Raw genomic sequence first — 17,490 nt, 5'->3', positions numbered from 1 at the left:
CCAGACCAAAGAAAATACCAGATTTCAGACCTCCAACAAAATGGGAGGATGATATTAAAAAGATTGCAGGCCCACTCTGGAGGAGAGAAACAGCAAATCGGGCTGCTTGGAGGAGATTTGAAGAAGCGTATTATGCCTAACAGTGGGCGCATACTCGCTGAGAAAGAGAGAGTAAGGTGCAACACTGTAAACATAATATACTTATACGTATCTTTGACGTCGAGTGTACAAGCTCATAAGGGTCTTATCAGAAAAAATATGAATATTATTGATTATCTCCGAAATGGAGTTCATAGGGGGTATTACTGCAACAAACAAACAAGCGCTGGTGGCCTAGCGGTAAGAGCGTGCGACTTTCAATCCGGAGGTCGCGGGTTCAAACCCCGGCTCGTACCAATGAGTTTTTCGGAACTTATGTACGAAATATCATTTGATATTTGCCAGTCGCTTTTCGGTGAAGGAAAACATCGTGAGGAAACCGGACTAATCCCAATAAGGCCTAGTTTCCCCTCCCATATAACCATTCCAGTCGCAGAATCATCAAAGTGGTAACTAAATGTCAGATGTGTCGTAACAGAGTCCACACAATGTGTCTAGAATTGTTTCGAAACAAAGTGTCGTCGCCGTGTGTACACTTTTCCGTAACAAGGTGTCGACACATTTGTGTGCACTTTGCGTGCGGTTTGCGACTAAATCTGACAGAAAATTTGTGACAGCAAATGTCAATATAAAATACCTCTTGAAAACCAAGGTTTGTCAAACTACTATTAGTGTCTCGTGTGCTCGTAAGTAATTCTAGTAAGTCATCATGGGCGATGCAAATGAAAACCATATAAACACCCAACACCCGTCAACCTTTTACAGAAAAGTTTTTAAAGAAATGCAATAAGCTACTTAGGTCAGCCAACGAATGCTCCAAAACGTTGTAGAGGGAAATGCTCGGAACACAATTTTTGACTCTGTAACTTGGTTTGGACAAGTTAGGAGGTGAACATATCAAAAGTCCCCGGCCGTAGCCCTTGAGTGGGGGGAAGAGAGGGGGCTTTGAAGGTCCCATTTTCCGGTTTTTCGATTATATCTCGGAAACTATGCATCTTAGCGACATGGCCACTTATACAAAATAAAAGTTAATTTAATTTGTTACAAGTTTATTCCGTCAATTTTTTCGATATGTTGAATAGTTTTTGAGATATCCGCTCTTGAAAGTTTATTTAGGGCTCTCAATATTATCTTGATATATCTACATCAGTGAAGGTGCTAGGCCGTGTATGGTATCGTTTTCGTATAAATCTGGGTTGCTGAATCCATTTAAGGTATCACATTGACACCATTCCACAAAATTAAAAAAAATCTTTTTAGGGTTCCGTACCTCAAAAGCAAAAAACGGAATCCTTATAGGATCACTCGTGCGTCTGTATGTCTGTCCGTCTGAATACACAAAATAGTTCTTTACCTATAGATGACAGGAAAACCTATTAGAAATGTGCAGTCAAGCGCGCGTCGGACTTAATGTACGGAACCCTTAATACGCGAGTCCGACTCGCACTTGGCCGGTTTTTTTTAAACTCCTCTTGACGCTTAACCGCTGAACCGATTTCGTTGAAATTTGGTATAGAAATAGTTTGCGTCCCGGAACAGGACATAGGATAGATCTTATAACCAAGCAACCTTTTGAAGGTGTGAAAAGTGGCGTGGAAATTTGTACGGGAAATCAATAACCGCTGAACCGATTTATATTAAATTTGGGATGGTCTACATCTTTGATTTAGTTACTTAAACAGTATTAACTTCAAGAAGTCAATTCTGAATTCCCCCCTACACCTCATTTCACACCTTTAAAGGATGATTTTTGAGATAACTTATTATGTCCTGTCTCGGGACTCAAAATATATGTGTACTAAATTTCAATTAAAACTGTTCAGCAGTTTAAGCGTGAAGAGGAGTTTAAAAGAAAGTAAGTTTATATGTTTTTACTTTGGAATGGTGTCAATGTGATACCATAACTAAATTTGGTACTGCGCATTTATACGAAAACGATACCAAACATGGCCTCGTAGCTTTACTGTTGTAGAAGTCAAAATAAAATTGAGAGCCCTAAATTCTTATTACTTGACCAAACTTGTGTAGAAGGAAAAGGAAAAATAAAAGTCTTCGGCAGGAATATAAACACAAATATAATATTTTTTTATGCGTTACTATTTCAATCATCAAATATAAACATACCTTGATTATATTATTCTAGTGAGATCCTCATAGATAAACAAAAACATTTACTTAAAAAATTACAAGGTCGAAATGTCACGGAACTTGTGAGAGTAATATGTGAAAAATAAAAACTTTTATGACAAAAAAATCTGGACACAATTTAAGAAGCATCCAATTGCGTCGAGGAATCATCTGTATTTTTGCTTGTTTCATTACCTCCTCGCTTCTTTTTTTGTCCTTTGTATTCTGTAGCAATTTGTTAGATCTGAAAATAAAGATAACTTGCGTCGTCACGGATGTCGATTTATAGGTTTTAGGGAGTGCAGAATTCGAAAACTATGATCATTTTATATTCCAAGATGGCGGCTACGTATTTTGTCATAAAAGTCGTCATGGATATCGTTTTATAGGTTTTAGGGAGTGCAGCATTCGAAAATGATGACCATTTTGGATTCCAAGATGTCTGCCGTGCACTTTGTCATATAAGCCGTCATAGATGTTGATTTATAGGTGTTAGGAAGAGCAGATTTCGAAAATGATGACCATGACCAACAAAACGACATCCATATCGACTTTTAACATAGTGCATGGCCGCCATCTTGGATTCCAAAATAGTTATTATTTTCGAAATCTGCGCTCCCTAAAACCTATAAAACGACAGCCATGACGACTTTTATGACATACTGCATGGCCGCCATTTTGGATTCCAAAATGGTCATCATTTTCGAAATCAGGGCCCCCTAAAACCTATAAAACGACACCCATGACAACTTTTATGACATAGTGCATTGCCGCCATTTTGGATTCCAAAATGGTCATCATTTTCGAAATCAGGGCCCCCTAAAACCTATAAAACGACACCCATGACAACTTTTATGACATAGTGCATGGCCGCCATTTTGGATTCCAAAATGGCCATCATTTTCGAAATCTGCGTCCCCTAAAACCTATAAAACGACATCCATGACGACTTTTATGACATAGTGCATGGCCGCCATCTTGGAATCCAAAATGGTCATCGTTTTCGAAATCTGCGCCCCCTAAAACCTATAAAACGACACCCATGACGACTTATATGACATAGTGCATGGCCACCATTTTGGAATCCAAAATGGTCATCATTTTCTAAATCTGCGCTCCCCAAAACCTATAAAACGACACCCATGACGACTTTTATGGCATAGTGCATGGCCGCCATTTTGGATTCCAAAATGGTCATCATTTTCAAAATTGGAGCCCCCCAAAACCTATAAAACGACATCCATGACGACTTTTATGACATAGTGCATGGCCGCCATTTTGGATTCCAAAATGGTCATCATTTTCGAAATCTGCGCCCCCCAAAACCTATAAAACGACACCCATGACGACTTTTATGACATAGTGCATGGCCGCCATTCTGGATTCCAAAATGGTCATCATTTTCGAAAGCGGGGCCCCCTAAAACCTATAAAACGACATCCATGACGACTTTTGTGACATAGTGCATGGCCGCCATCTTGGAATCCAAAATGGTCATCGTTTTCGAAATCTGCGCCCCCCAAAACCTATAAAACGACACCCATGACGACTTTTATGACATAGTGCATGGCCACCATTTCGGAATCCAAAATGGTCATCATTTTCTAAATCTGCGCCCCCCAAAACCTATAAAACGACACCCATGACGACTTTTATGACATAGTGCATGGCCGCCATTTTGGATTTCAAAATGGTCATCATTTTCTAAATCAGGGCCCCCTAAAACCTATAAAACGACACCCATGACGACTTTTATGGCATAGTGCATGGCCGCCATTTTGGACTCCAAAATGGTCATCATTTTCAAAATTGGGGCCCCCTAAAACGTATAAAACGACATCCATGACGACTTTTATGACACAGTGCATGGCGGCCATTTTGGATTCCTAAATGGTCATCATTTTCGAAATCGGCACTCCCTAAAAGCTATAAATCGACACCCATCTCGACTTTTATGACAAAGTGTTTGGCTACCATCTGCATGCAAGACATTTCTATTATTTTTACGTACATAAATGGCCCCCTGTCAACTTCCAACCGAGATTTAATCGATAATTTATTCGATTAATGTTCAGATTAATTCAATTTCAATCTATGTTAGGTCGACTAAACTAATCGTGATTGAAATTTGAGGATTAACTTTTTTTATTCCATTAATTAGTCGAATAAACAGTTAATCTATTAAGTCCCATCTCTGACCACGGCATTTTTACACTTTGAGAATATCTGAAAACAAACGAACACAAGGAGCCATTTTGCAAATCCAATAACTTTGTTATTACTTTTGACAGCGCGTGTCATGTGTCTACACAGAGTCGACACAAAGTCGAAACATTTGCGACTACTTTGTGACTGCAATATTTCTCAGCCTTAAACCATATTTATACATCATAATTAACAAGTTTCGTAGTATGTAAAGCGTTATTTCTGTTATTTAAGTATAGTATACGCATCGAAGTACTAAAAATGCATCAAATAATATATTTATGAACACAGGCACTGAGAAGTAAACAATTTCATTTCCGGCTAAACTAAAACAATTTGGTGGCGCGTTGATTATATTACACTTAGTTTATCAAATCACTCGAGCAGTTTAATTCCCCATAATAATTTAAGTTCTATTGTAATATAAATGCAAACAATATATAATTACGTCTTGTAATCCGTTTTAGAGATGGCGTATTAATGTCACTTATTTTTATTTAACTATTTTTCCATCTGACAGTTTCCATTTGACAGGAACAAAATGAACGAATGAACGAATGATTTTGGCATAAAGTAGTCGCAAACTAGTAACAATGTGTGCACACGGCGACCACACTTTATGTCACTTTGTGTCATGTGTCGACCCTTCCCCATTTCTGGTAACTGTGTCGACACGGCGACGACTCTGCGACTGGAATTGTGACCGAAACAAACGGTGTCGACACAAGATGTGTCTACACCGCGTCGTAACGGCGACTGGAAATGGTTGTATGGGCTCTGGGTTGGAAGGTCAGATGGCAGTCGCTTTCGTAAAAACTAGTGCCTACGTCAAATCATGGGATTAGTTGTCAAGCAGACCCCAGGCTCCCATGAGCCGTGGCAAAATGCCGGGATAACGCCAGGAAGAAGAGGGGGTATTACTGCAATGTTCTGCCGCCAGAGTGCAGCACTAAGCTAGCTAGTAAACCATAGAGTAACTTATACATACTGTGCCTTAAACTGTTTTTTGGCAAGTTTTCACAGGCAATAATATATTATGAATATGACATTGAACATCAAGGCGGTTTGTTAACAAGGGCCTACCGGGAAACGTCAAAATCGAAAAGTTATCTGCCTCTTTATCGCTCAAATATGAAAGAGTGATAGAGAGGTTAGATAGCAAATTTCGATTTTCTTGTTTCGCGGTAGACCCCCAGATTGTGATGGATAGTGGTAGTGGCGCCCAGAGTTTTGGGTAATATTCCCCTTTTAGAATAGGTACTTGTGTCTTGTGGTGTCTTTGAGAAAGTTACTTAACGGAAATAAAAAAACAAGGTGTATTGATGACTTAAATTAGTTAAATTTCACTTGTACAGAAAGTGGTTATTACCGATTACAAATATGTACCCACCAATATATTTCCTAACTGTCTTTGCTGATATATACATACTTAGTTTACGGCTTCCACATATGCGCCATGCATGTTCGACGATTGTATTTCTCCCACTATGGACTGTGCACATAGCCAATACATAATACAGTGAGATTAAATTACAAATACCAAATCAAGGTTCTTCAGACTTGTGATATTTCATCGTGCCGTGGTGCGTAATCCGTTGCGTGGACAGCGTTTATCACGTCCATAGTGGAACCAACACGCACAACCACTATAGTGAGACCATTAGAAGCAAATGTCACCGTGTCAATAGTGGTTTCGCTATCAACGTCGTTTTGCGTCACGCGTGGCATAGTACACTGTAAATGAAATGAACCTCTGGTGTGCAACATTCCTGCTTAAATTTAGTACCTATACATACCGTAGGTATGATACCTATCTATATGTATATAGTGGTGAGAGTAATTTGGGTATATACATATACAAGTTGTTCCAAGGTACAGGTGTAGGATCAGTTTATTTCGGTTAGTAAACAATTTTAGACTGTTAATATACCAATCAATCATTATAATACAATGCCGCATATCACTGCCTCCTTCTGGCTTGATGTTACCTACAAATGTATGTGCAATAGTTAATAATAATATATTGTTTGAAACGAAAAATTTCATTTCTTTCACTCGGCCCTAGTATATTAGTCCTCCATGATCAGTGAAAAAACTAGATAGCTAAAAACAATACATAAAGTCGACCGATTTTTAATTTGTTTCCGTTGGTTTTTGAGAAAATCTTGTAAATAAATAGAGTTCCGTATTCTGTGCAATATAAGCGCAATTCACCGTGCCTATGTCCTAAAAAATCTTCCTCTTGAGTAGGAAACGTATGGAATTTTCGTAACTCACGGAAAATGAAGTATATTAATTTTTTGTCCCAATACCCAGAATGAGGAGCTCTTCAAACTTGCCAAATTTTATCAAAATCTAAAAAACCAAAAATAAAAAAACGGCCCTATAATACCGGTTCTATGGGGATAATAAGTTATTACTATTACTGATTAATAATAAGAAAAGACCCGATTTAATTTTTATTACAAATGGCACAACAAATAACTTGCACTTATGTACATACCTAGAGCCTTATATACAAAGTTATATAATTGTTAATTATAGGTAATAACCAGACAGCAGCGGAGTGGTGTTAACGGAATCGGTATAAACAATTTCAACCCTAATGATTAATTAGCATTAATTACGTTAATATTAACCTTAATTTACCATTTCATTTGGAATTATCTATACCAATTTCGTTAACACCAACTCCGCTGCACCAAAAATGCTGTAAATGTTACGATGTCTGGTAATAAAATAGCATAGAGATATAAGTACCTAAGCTTAGAGTGCTCACTCCATACAGAGATAAAAAACCGGCCAAGTGCGTCACAAACTCGCGCACGAAGAGTTCCGTACCATTACGTAAAACAGGGCAAAAAAATCACGTTTGTTGTACGGGAGCCCCACTTAAATATTTATTATATTTATGTATTCTGTTCTTAGTATTTGTTATTATAGCGACAACAGAAATACATCCTTCATGTGTGAAAATTTCAACTGCTCAGACTATCACGGTTCATCAGATACAGCCCGGTGACAGACAGACAGCGGAGTCTTTGTTAATAGAGTTCCATTTTTACCCTTTGGGTATATGTAACCCTAAAAACGATTAATTAATAAGAAATTTACACCGAGCTTTGCGAAAACATTACATTTACAATAAGATTGAAGCTTAACAATTAGGTAAGTTTTACCATACCTCCCATACAAACATAATACTATTAAGTAAGAAAAGTAGTGTCCGACCGAAACATGTTTTTTTGCCGAAACCGAAACCGAAACCGAATGTTCGGCTTTGGCTCTAGTTTCGGCCGAAACCGAAACCGAAACTTTTGTAGAATTGATAAAATCGTTGAAAAATGTCATAAAACCGCTTTTATACACATATTATGAGGCTGTCAACACCGAATGTCCTTGAAATTGATGTTACTTAAGCAGTTTTTTTAAGAAAATTACTAAGACCAAGATAATTCTGCAACGATTTTGATAACACACGCAGTGCAAGTGTTATTTTAAACGTCAAAACTTCTATGAAATTATGACGTATCAATAACATTTGCACTAGTTGCACTGCGTATCAAAATCATTGCAGAATTTTCTTGGTCTAACTCTATTCAGTCACCAGTCAAGCTAACATGTAGATACAGGGTCAACCAAAACACCAACCAAAAACGCGAGCGCAGCGAGCGCGAAATATTTTGTTAACAATATCGCAAGGCCAGGTACCGATCTTCACCTGGGCCTAAAAGTCCGAAGTGCCCCAGTGAGGCGAACTTTCATGCGAAGTCAAAGCCGTGCTTCAGGCTTCAGGATAAGTAGTTGAGCACAGACTCCAACTAATGTCCATTGTATTAAAAAGCGAGACCGCAGTTTCGTCGACGTTCGACGTTCGACGGAGCAAAAGTTTTTCGGAACTTATTTACCTACGAAATATCATTTGATATTTACTATTTGCTTTTCGGTGAAGGAAAAACATCGTAAGGAAGCCGGACTAGATCCGATAAGGCCTAGTTAAAACTCTGGGTTTGAAGGTCTGTCTGATGGCAGTCGCTTTCGTAAAAACTAGTGCCTACACCAATTTTTGGGATTAGTTGTCTATTGGACCCCAGGCTCCCATTCCCATTGCACGGCAAAAATTCCGGGATTACGCGAGGAAGATGATGAGTTTTCTTATTATTCTCTTGCCCAGGGCCCAGTAACATGCGACAGTGCTATCTCATTCACTCCGATACAATTAGACAGTGTGCGCGTTATAAGTATTGACTAGGGCTTGCAATATCGGATGGTCTCCAATTCCGGAACTGATTTTCGATATTGGATTCGAATTCCGGAATTCCGGAACTGGTTCCGGAATTAGGGGTTATCGTATTTTACCTAATTTTTTTTGTAAAATCCAATAAAAAATGTGAAATTCTGATACTTTACGTTTATTAAAGTTAATATTGTTTAAGAGAAATTTAATTTGAAGTACTACAGATAATTTCATCTCTTTTTTACCACCTTATTAAAATGGTTACTTTTATTCAATTCTATGATACGCGGTATTTATTCGGGGAAAATTTGGTTGCTAGCAAACCATTCAATGGATAATTTTATAAAATAGTTAAATATAACAGCTCTATAATCAGCCTACTCTTCGTAACATAGTACGTAGTGGTGTTGTTTAAGAAGTTGAAGGTCGAAATTTGGCTTTTTCCTTCCTAGATCCTATTTATAATTCAGAATATCATATATTATATGCTTCTACAGGATCCGAAATCGTTGATAGAGAAAACTTTCTATCTAAATCGAAGATTCGCTCATGTAGGATTGAGACTATTCTGACTATTCTAAGCAAGTAAATCACTTTGCTTTTTTTTATGAGCCCATATTGTCCCACTGCTTTATCAAACCGAAAAGTAAAATATACCCATACTATAGGTCACTGAATGACTAAGAGGAACTTATTAACAACAAAAAACATCAGTATAGTGTAGTTTCTTAACAATTTTCAATAATAAACGTATTCAAACCTGAAAAAAGTACTTAAATCCAATTCCGGAATTTTCGATATTCAGTTGTATCAATTCCGGAATTGTAATATCGGAAAATTTGTCCGAGATTCCGGAATTTCGAGATTCCGGAATTCCGGAATGCAAGCCCTAGTATTGACAGCCTCTTAAGACTGCGTCGGCCGTCCAGTGGCGCCCTCATTAGTGGAATTGTGTTTTATAATAAACCAATTAATTTCTGTACCTATACATGAATCAGTATTTGTAGATATTAATATTGTTGTCCTACTTATTCCCCAACTTTTGGTCATTGTCCGAAGTACCATTTCGTAAGTTTCGGCCCGGCCGAAGGGTTCGGCCGTTTTTTGGCCGAAACCGAAACTACAGCCGAAACATGATTTTTTGGCCGAAACTGGCCGAAACCGAAACCGAACCTTCGGTCGGACACTAAAGAAAAGTCATGTACGGAGTGAACACTTTATGCTTACCTACTCATTTCTCTACTGGTACTGATCGTAATACCTACCTAGCTGAATCCCAGTACGTCGTTCGCAATAGGTACCTACTTATGATTTTTCCTACGTTATTCATTTTATTCTTATTTTAACAGGATCCTTTTATGGCTCCTCTACACGATGGGCCAGCGCCAGCCACTCCAAGGGACGCATTTATGCGTTAGAGGGAGCAAGTGATATTGCTATCTCATTCTACCGCATGGCTGCGTCCCTTGGAGTGGCCGGCGTTGGCCCATCGTGTAGAGGAGCCATTACCAGCATTACCTAGCATTAATTACGAGCTCGATTTCTATAACTGCGGAGCGACATCGCCGAACAAGGTATCTTCTCGTAACTTGAGAGCTGCTAAGGTCACCTTCCAGAGTTGTTCAGCGTTAGCGTAGTTTTGGCTATATTTTGACGAGGCGGTTACCGCACAGTCGCTAAAAAGAAAACAAAATATGTAAAAAATAGTTATTTACGATACAAGTGCGAAAAAGAGGAAATTCGAAACGAGTGGCGATAAATTAAAACACGACCGAAGGGAGTGTTTTAAATTGACACGAGTTGCGAATTACCTATTCGCACGTGTATCGTACAACGTTTTACAGTACATATGGCCCTTTAAACTTTTGACATCGCACGAAAAGTGCTATTTTACGCACTAGTGCGGAAAAATAGGACCATATGTACTGTAAAAATATTTTAGGATATTGCATTTTTAAGAGCCCATCAACATGCACTCTAGCGCTACTGCTAAATATTCGTAATTATTTAAATTTAACGAAAGATATTTAAAAAAGGGGCCCGCTACGTATTGTACCTATATATTGTCTTTAAGTACCTTTTGAATACATCAAACTAGTTTTTATGTTGCTCTATGTCTATCTATGAACTCAACACAAAAACGGCCGTTTTAACTTTGGACGCATAGATTGACGAATCCAGCAACATACAAACAAGTTTGATGTATTCAAATTGAGCTTCAATTCATATAGAACAAGCTCTAATTTGAGGAGGAAATAATGATAAATGAACCTGTAATAAAGTCCAGATTGATTAGCGCACTGTTCGTCGACGGCGCAGTAGATGGTGGTCTGCGCGCCGCAGCGGGGCGACTTGCAGAACCAGAACAACACGTTGTCGAACAGCCACGTGGTGCCGCGGAAGAACGTGTCGCTGAAGTGCCGGCTGATCTCCGTGCTGATGACGCCCGGGTGCAGGCTGTATGTGCTCACATTGCCTATGTTGTGATCCTGATCACAAAAAACTGCTGTAACTGGGAGTTTTCAGAAAATAGTGTACTCATTCTTTCTTCCGTGGTCTGTACTCAATTAGCGTGGCTAGGAGTAAGTTAAGAAAAGTTAATCGCTGTGAGTTTTGTGACGGCAGGCATGAAATCTTTAATGGGAATCTACTTCTTGCCTTTCTACATTGTAATGTCGCTTATAGTTTTTATGAAGAAGTTTATATTGAAATTTAATGCTTACGTGAATAATACATTTCTTAACAACTTAGGCTAATTGGGTAGGTAGGTATACCTAGCAATGTACAAATTGCAGAACATTCCCAAAAAGCGGAAACGTTCTCGAGAATGTTCTCAGAACATTCCTGCAACATGGAAATTATTGTTTAAACAAGAGAATATACTTGAAATAAAGTTTAAATAGGCATAACTTAAAACTAAATGTTATTATGCATATATTACTGTCTATTACAGTTAGCTATTTTGTTGATGTGATAAATTTACCAATAAGTTGCTTAAATTCTCACTTTATATCAGAGAACATTTCGACTTTCGACAAATTTTTCCAAAATTTTTTTTAGTTTCATTAGAATCTAGAGGCCTCTATCTCCCGCCATGCCAAATCTCAGCGCGCTCGGACCAACTTGAAAAAATTAAAAAAAAAAGTCGGCCATTTTTTTTTTTTAAATGCAGTTTGTTTTGTCTCGGGGCCCTCTATGACATTTGGTCGAGCACCCCCCCCCCCCCCCCACCTATCACGCACCGTTTAAAAGTTGCCATACAAAATAAAAGTGGCCAGTTTTCCCGCAATTGTAGTATTTTTCCAAAAAAAATTTTTTCATAGGTATCTAGGGTCCCCTGATTCCGTGACCAAAATTTCAGCGCGCTAGGACAAAATTCAAAATGTTTAAAAAAAAAGTCGGGCATATTGAAAAAAAATGGCGGCGTCAAAAACTGCCAGGGTCCCTCTATGACATTTGGTCGAGCACCCCCCACCTAAGTCTGACCGTTTGGCCGGGCCGTCATACATTTTTCTGACCGGAAGCGGACGACCAAAAGTCGGAATTTTGTGGGGGTAAGGACTACACCTAAACTATCGTGAATATTCATGGTATAAACTACGATAAATAAATAAATTCTCGTTCTCGAGAACATTCTCAGAAGTTACCGAGAATTTCTCATGTGGAAAGTTTCGCAACTTTGGAAAGTTCTCGTGCGTGCATTGCTACCGTATACCTAGGTAGTACCTACACTATTTTCTGAAAACCGCCAGCTGTGTAATGTGTTAGTAGTAGTTAGTATTAATTTGTAGTAATCCTAGAATAAGGTAAACACACAACAACATGGTTCGTATCGTAGTCATGAAAGAATACAATAGAAATTATGAGTGAAACTGAATCAATTCGCATAAAAAAAGGTCATACATTTTCAGTAGGTGTAACGGCTAACTAATCTAAGTAAGGCAGTTTCTCTGTATTTTCAAACTTTCCTCAGTGCCCCAGTTTAAAAATAACCTCTAGGTACCTACGTTAAAACGTGACTTAAATAAGTCGGGTTATTCCCACTGTTACCACCACCCCATTTAATTTGCTTCTGACTAAGCTGCCAGGATCTATAATTACCCGCAGTTTTTGAGAAAGGGCCCGTGCAAACAATATGTTTGCGACCTTACTGCGACAATACGCCATTAGAGGATCATACTTTGTAGTCTCATAATTAATATCATCGAAATCGAGCTCTGCACCTGAAACATACAAGTAGGTATTTTAGTACCTATATGTATACACTCAGCACAATGGAATTGAACCCAACCACGACCTATAAATACAATCGGGATGAAACACCCAGGGCCTTGGAGGGACTAAATGTGCATCCACACCACACCGCAGTGGAGCAACGTTGAGCAACACGATCATATTATTAAGTAGAATTTAAGTAGGTACCTACCTACTACACGTAACTTATATATTACATAAAATGTAATGACTTAGATATTGTCCTAGATGAACCTAACATAATAAAAGTAAAATAAAACTACGCTAATCGAAGAGATGCCTGTTTCATGTTACCTAATGAAAAATCGTAGGGCGGCAAATTTAATTTGATCTTTGATTTATCTACAAGCAATGGTTAAGTAAACTGAGTAGGTAGGTACTATGTACATATGTGACGTATGAGAGCAATATATTAATCAACAATCCAATCCTTACGCTGATGTACCATTGAGGACACGTTGACCACCCTGGCGTGGCTACAATTAGCAAGCAATGGCAGCAAGAGAAGCGTCAGGAGAGAGTGGCCAAAGTGGTTCGTGGCCATGTGCGTTTCGAAGCCGTCTTCGGTGATACCCTGTGGTGCCATCATAACTCCAGCATTATTCACTAGGATCTCAATCTTTGTCTCCTCGGCTAACATCAGTGATGCGAACTCGCGCACAGAGCTCAGGCTGGAGACGTCCAGTTTTCGAACAATCAGACTTCCTTTTCCTTCAGTACTATTATGTAATGATTCTATTTCGGTTTTGGCCACATTTGCTTTGTTTATATCGCGACATGCCATAATAACGTGACAGCCTGCGAAATAAAGTTAGATATATTAGTACCTAGAGTAGGTACTAATATTGGTCAAAAATCGTATTAATGGTATTAATAATGTTGAATACCTAACCTACTACATTCAACAGCATTCAATCTAGATTTCAATTTAGATAAGCTACACCGTACAGATTATTACTAGTAAATAAGTAATTATTTGTGTTATGATTATATTATTAGTAATTTAATAATAGTAATTGAGATATCATATGATAGGTATATATAAGTCTAAAAGACAATATTGGGCCGAGAAGTATTTATTTAAATTCGTTGACATTCCCTTTCATGCTCGATGCATGACATCCTTGTTTCCTTTCGAGTCCGAGATCTTACTTGTCCGACTACATGAGCCAAATTCAAATTGTTTTAATGACAGCTCGTCACATAGCTATTACATACCTATAACTCCAGTTTTAAGAATGGTAACCTCCCTAATAGCATTTTCTTGTAGGGATTTTTTTGGGCCTTTGTTAACGTATTAGTTGGGCAACCGTTATATTTGGCCGTACGATTTGCTGGAGGGCCCTCGACAAAGGCCCTCCCGAAGATTCACAACAGAGGGCCATTAGAGTAATTTTTTGGTTGGGCCTATTTAAATAAATCATACAATTATTCAACGGTGGTGGTCTTGGTTGGGCCGTGGTTGGGCCTATACACATTTGTTTGATGGTTGGTTAATTGTTACATTTGGCCGTACGATTTGCTGGAGGGCCGACGACAAAGGCCCTCCCGAAGATTCCCAACAGAGGGCCATTAGAGTAATTTTTCGTTGGGCCTATTTAAATAAATCATACAATTATTCAACGGTGGTGGTTTTGGTTGGGCCGTGGTTGGGCCTATACTCATTTGTTTCATGGTTGGTTAATTGTTACATTTGGCCGTAAGGCTTGCTGTAGGGCCAACTGCAAAAAAATAAAAAAAGTGCAATTTTTTCGTTGCGCTTCTGTTTGCAAATTCAACAATTACCCATCGGCAAGTCAGGTAGGTCGGTAGGTAGTCGTGCACCAGGTTGAAGGCCCAACACAGCTTGTCCTACAAAGGGCCAACATTGTAACTTTAACGTTGGGCCTTGTGTAGGATTCTTACAATACTACCGTAGGTAAATAGTTGTGTAATTTATAGTGTGCCTACAGTCTAATTATGTAATGGGCTTTTGTTTACGAGTCCTACAGTAACCCTACGTTAGGTAAGTGGTTGTGTAATACGACGTTGGGCCTTTGCTGATAAATATTACAATTACACTACGGTAGGCATTGGTTGTATCCACATGAAGGCCCTAGGCAGCAGTTGTTGTTAATTTTCTCTGTACGTTCCAATTTTAGTATATGTACTGCTGAAGCAAGTACACTTACTATACACTCTAATTTGTATATATACTAACCGCACTTTGAAACTTCGTAAGCGAGATTTATGTTTTTTGAGATTTAAATTGAGATAATGTTGGTAAAATACATTTTTTTAAATTTATGTATAAATTTAATAGTTATAGCTATTAGATTTATAAGTTACTTTAAAAAAATATTATGATTATATCCGGAATAATCGAGAAAATAACTATAACTTCTATGTTTGGAGACAGTAACGCCATCTAGTGACGCCACAAGCAAACTCAACTGGTATTGTTGGGCATCAGTACCACAGCCAATGTTGGTAAATGCGATATTTGTGCTCACTGGGCCAACGTATGTTATCGTTGTTTAGCCACCGGTACTAAAATACACAAAGGCCCATTGTTAGGCGTCAGTGCCACAGCCAATGTTGGTAAATACGATATTTGTCATTATTGGGCCATCGGATGATATCTTTGACTAGCCAACGTTACCAAAATACACAAAGGCCCATTGTTGGGCATCCGTGCCACAGCCAATGTTGGTAAATGCGGTATTCGTCACCATTGGGCCAACGAATGTTATCGTTGTTTAGCGAACGGTAGCAAAATATACAAAGGCCCATTTTTGGGCCTCAATGCTACAGCCAATGTTGGTAAATGCGATATTTGTCGTCATTGGGCCATCGTATGATATCGTTGATTAGCCAACGTTACCAAAATAAACAAAGGCCCATTGTTGGGCATCAGTGCCACAGCCAATGTTGGTAAATGCGATATTTGTCATCATTGGGCCATCGGATGATATCGTTGATTAGCCAACGTTACCAAAATACACAAAGGCCCATTGTTGGGCATCAATGCTACAGCCAATGTTGGTAAATGCAATATTTGTCGTCATTGGGCCATCGGATGATATCGTTGATTAGCCAACGTTACCAAAATAAACAAAGGCCCATTGTTGGGCATCAGTGCCACAGCCAATGTTGGTAAATGCGATATTTGTCATCATTGGGCCATCGGATGACATCGTTGATTAGCCAACGTTACCACAATACACAAAGGCCCATTGTTGGGCATCAATGCTACAGCCAATGTTGGTAAATGCGATATTTGTCGTCATTGGGCCATCGGATGATATCGTCGATTAGCCAACGTTACCAAAATAAACAAAGGCCCATTGTTGGGCATCAGTGCCACAGCCAATGTTGGTAAATGCGATATTTGTCATCATTGGGCCATCGGATGATATCGTTGACTAGCCAACGTTACCAAAATACACAAAGGCCCATTGTTGGGCATCCGTGTCACAGCCAATGTTGGTAAATGCGGTATTGGTCACCATTGGGCCAACGAATGTTATCGTTGTTTAGCGAACGGTAGCAAAATACACAAAGGCCCATTGTTGGGCATCTGTGCCACAGCGAATGTTGGTAAATGCGATGGTGGGCCAATACAAAATTAACGTTGGCTACGGAACGAACCTCATCTCAACGTTTTCCCTACCGTTGGCACCGTGGGCCCCAACGAAAATGCTACTAGGGCTGTTAATATCTCCTACCCTATAATTACTCTTATAAATACGTACCTACTTATATTATATTAGAGATTAGAACAACGTACAGTCCGCAGCAGAAGTTGCTAAGCGGGCGAGGTGTTCAAAATTACCTTGACACGCTCTTATTCTCTTAACAATAAAGTCGCGTGCGTCAAAATCAAAACACGGAATTGCGATTGCGCACCAACAACGTAAGGTCAGCGTGCATTCCTTTCGCGTTATAACTTTAAAGAAAGAGACGATTATGAATGATGACGTACCTCTCAAATATAAATCTAGAGCCGTTTCTTTGCCGATGCCCGTGTTGCTGCCCGTCACGATAGCCGTCATCCCATCGAGCCTCCTGGTACTCTTGCACCACCCGCTTAAGTAATCCATAGCTTAGATACGCTTCAAATAAGAATTAATCTCGGTAAAATTTCCAATATTTCCGTTGTTTAGAATTTAAACGATCGGAATGTCATCTATCTAATAGTTTTGGGAACGTTTAAAACACCGCGATACATAATTTTATGTCTTGATCCGCCGAACGCGGCAAGTTGAAGCGGCGGCGAAACTACTTAATTAAATAAACACTGTCCGTACCAGCACGGGCGAAGCTGTATAACTGACCTTCAGCTAGGTATTTAGATACGTCGAGCACGAATGTCTACATGTGTGTAATATTAAAAAACAGGTTTCAATGCAAACTGGTGATATAAGAAATCGTCGAAAACCGTGCTGTTATACAAAAGGGGTTTAGGTATATTGTATCCTTCGAGCAACACGGAAGGGAGGCGGCATTCGCACTATTTCCCCTCTGCCGAGGTACAAGATTAGCGTGTCAATTTAATCTACCGCGGGTAATAAAACTAGTTGCACTTG

The 17,490-nt window shown here is 39.0% G+C and overlaps 1 protein-coding gene across 1 annotated transcript; it reads right to left on the bottom strand.

The window, feature by feature from the left end:
* Positions 1-10,179: 10,179 nt before the first annotated feature.
* On the bottom strand, positions 10,180-17,225 carry LOC134678526 (retinol dehydrogenase 11-like). Its single transcript, XM_063537102.1, has 5 exons — positions 16,887-17,225; positions 13,358-13,720; positions 12,770-12,891; positions 10,940-11,157; positions 10,180-10,344 (listed from the first exon to the last, which is right to left on the bottom strand). The coding sequence occupies exons 1-5, from the start codon at positions 17,002-17,004 to the stop codon at positions 10,212-10,214; spliced, it is 954 nt and encodes a 317-aa protein (XP_063393172.1). The 5' UTR covers positions 17,005-17,225; the 3' UTR covers positions 10,180-10,211.
* Between the last annotated feature and the right edge of the window lie 265 nt (positions 17,226-17,490).

This window comes from Cydia fagiglandana, chromosome Z, assembly GCF_963556715.1.
Source record: "Cydia fagiglandana chromosome Z, ilCydFagi1.1, whole genome shotgun sequence".
NCBI classification, from domain to species: domain Eukaryota; kingdom Metazoa; phylum Arthropoda; class Insecta; order Lepidoptera; family Tortricidae; genus Cydia; species Cydia fagiglandana.
The sequence above is the reverse complement of the archived record's forward strand: the minus strand, read 5'-3'. Positions and strand labels throughout refer to the sequence as shown.

Bases quoted from the DNA above. Each gene is read 5' to 3' on its own strand.
- LOC134678526 (XM_063537102.1), bottom strand. From the start codon at position 17,004: ATGGATTACTTAAGCGGGTGGTGCAAGAGTACCAGGAGGCTCGATGGG. The intron at 13,721-16,886 runs GTACGTCATCAT...TTTATTTCGCAG, and splicing joins TCTAGATTTATATTTGAGAG to GCTGTCACGTTATTATGGCA. The intron at 11,158-12,769 runs GTAATTATAGAT...TTTTGTGATCAG, and splicing joins CCCTTTCTCAAAAACTGCGG to GATCACAACATAGGCAATGT.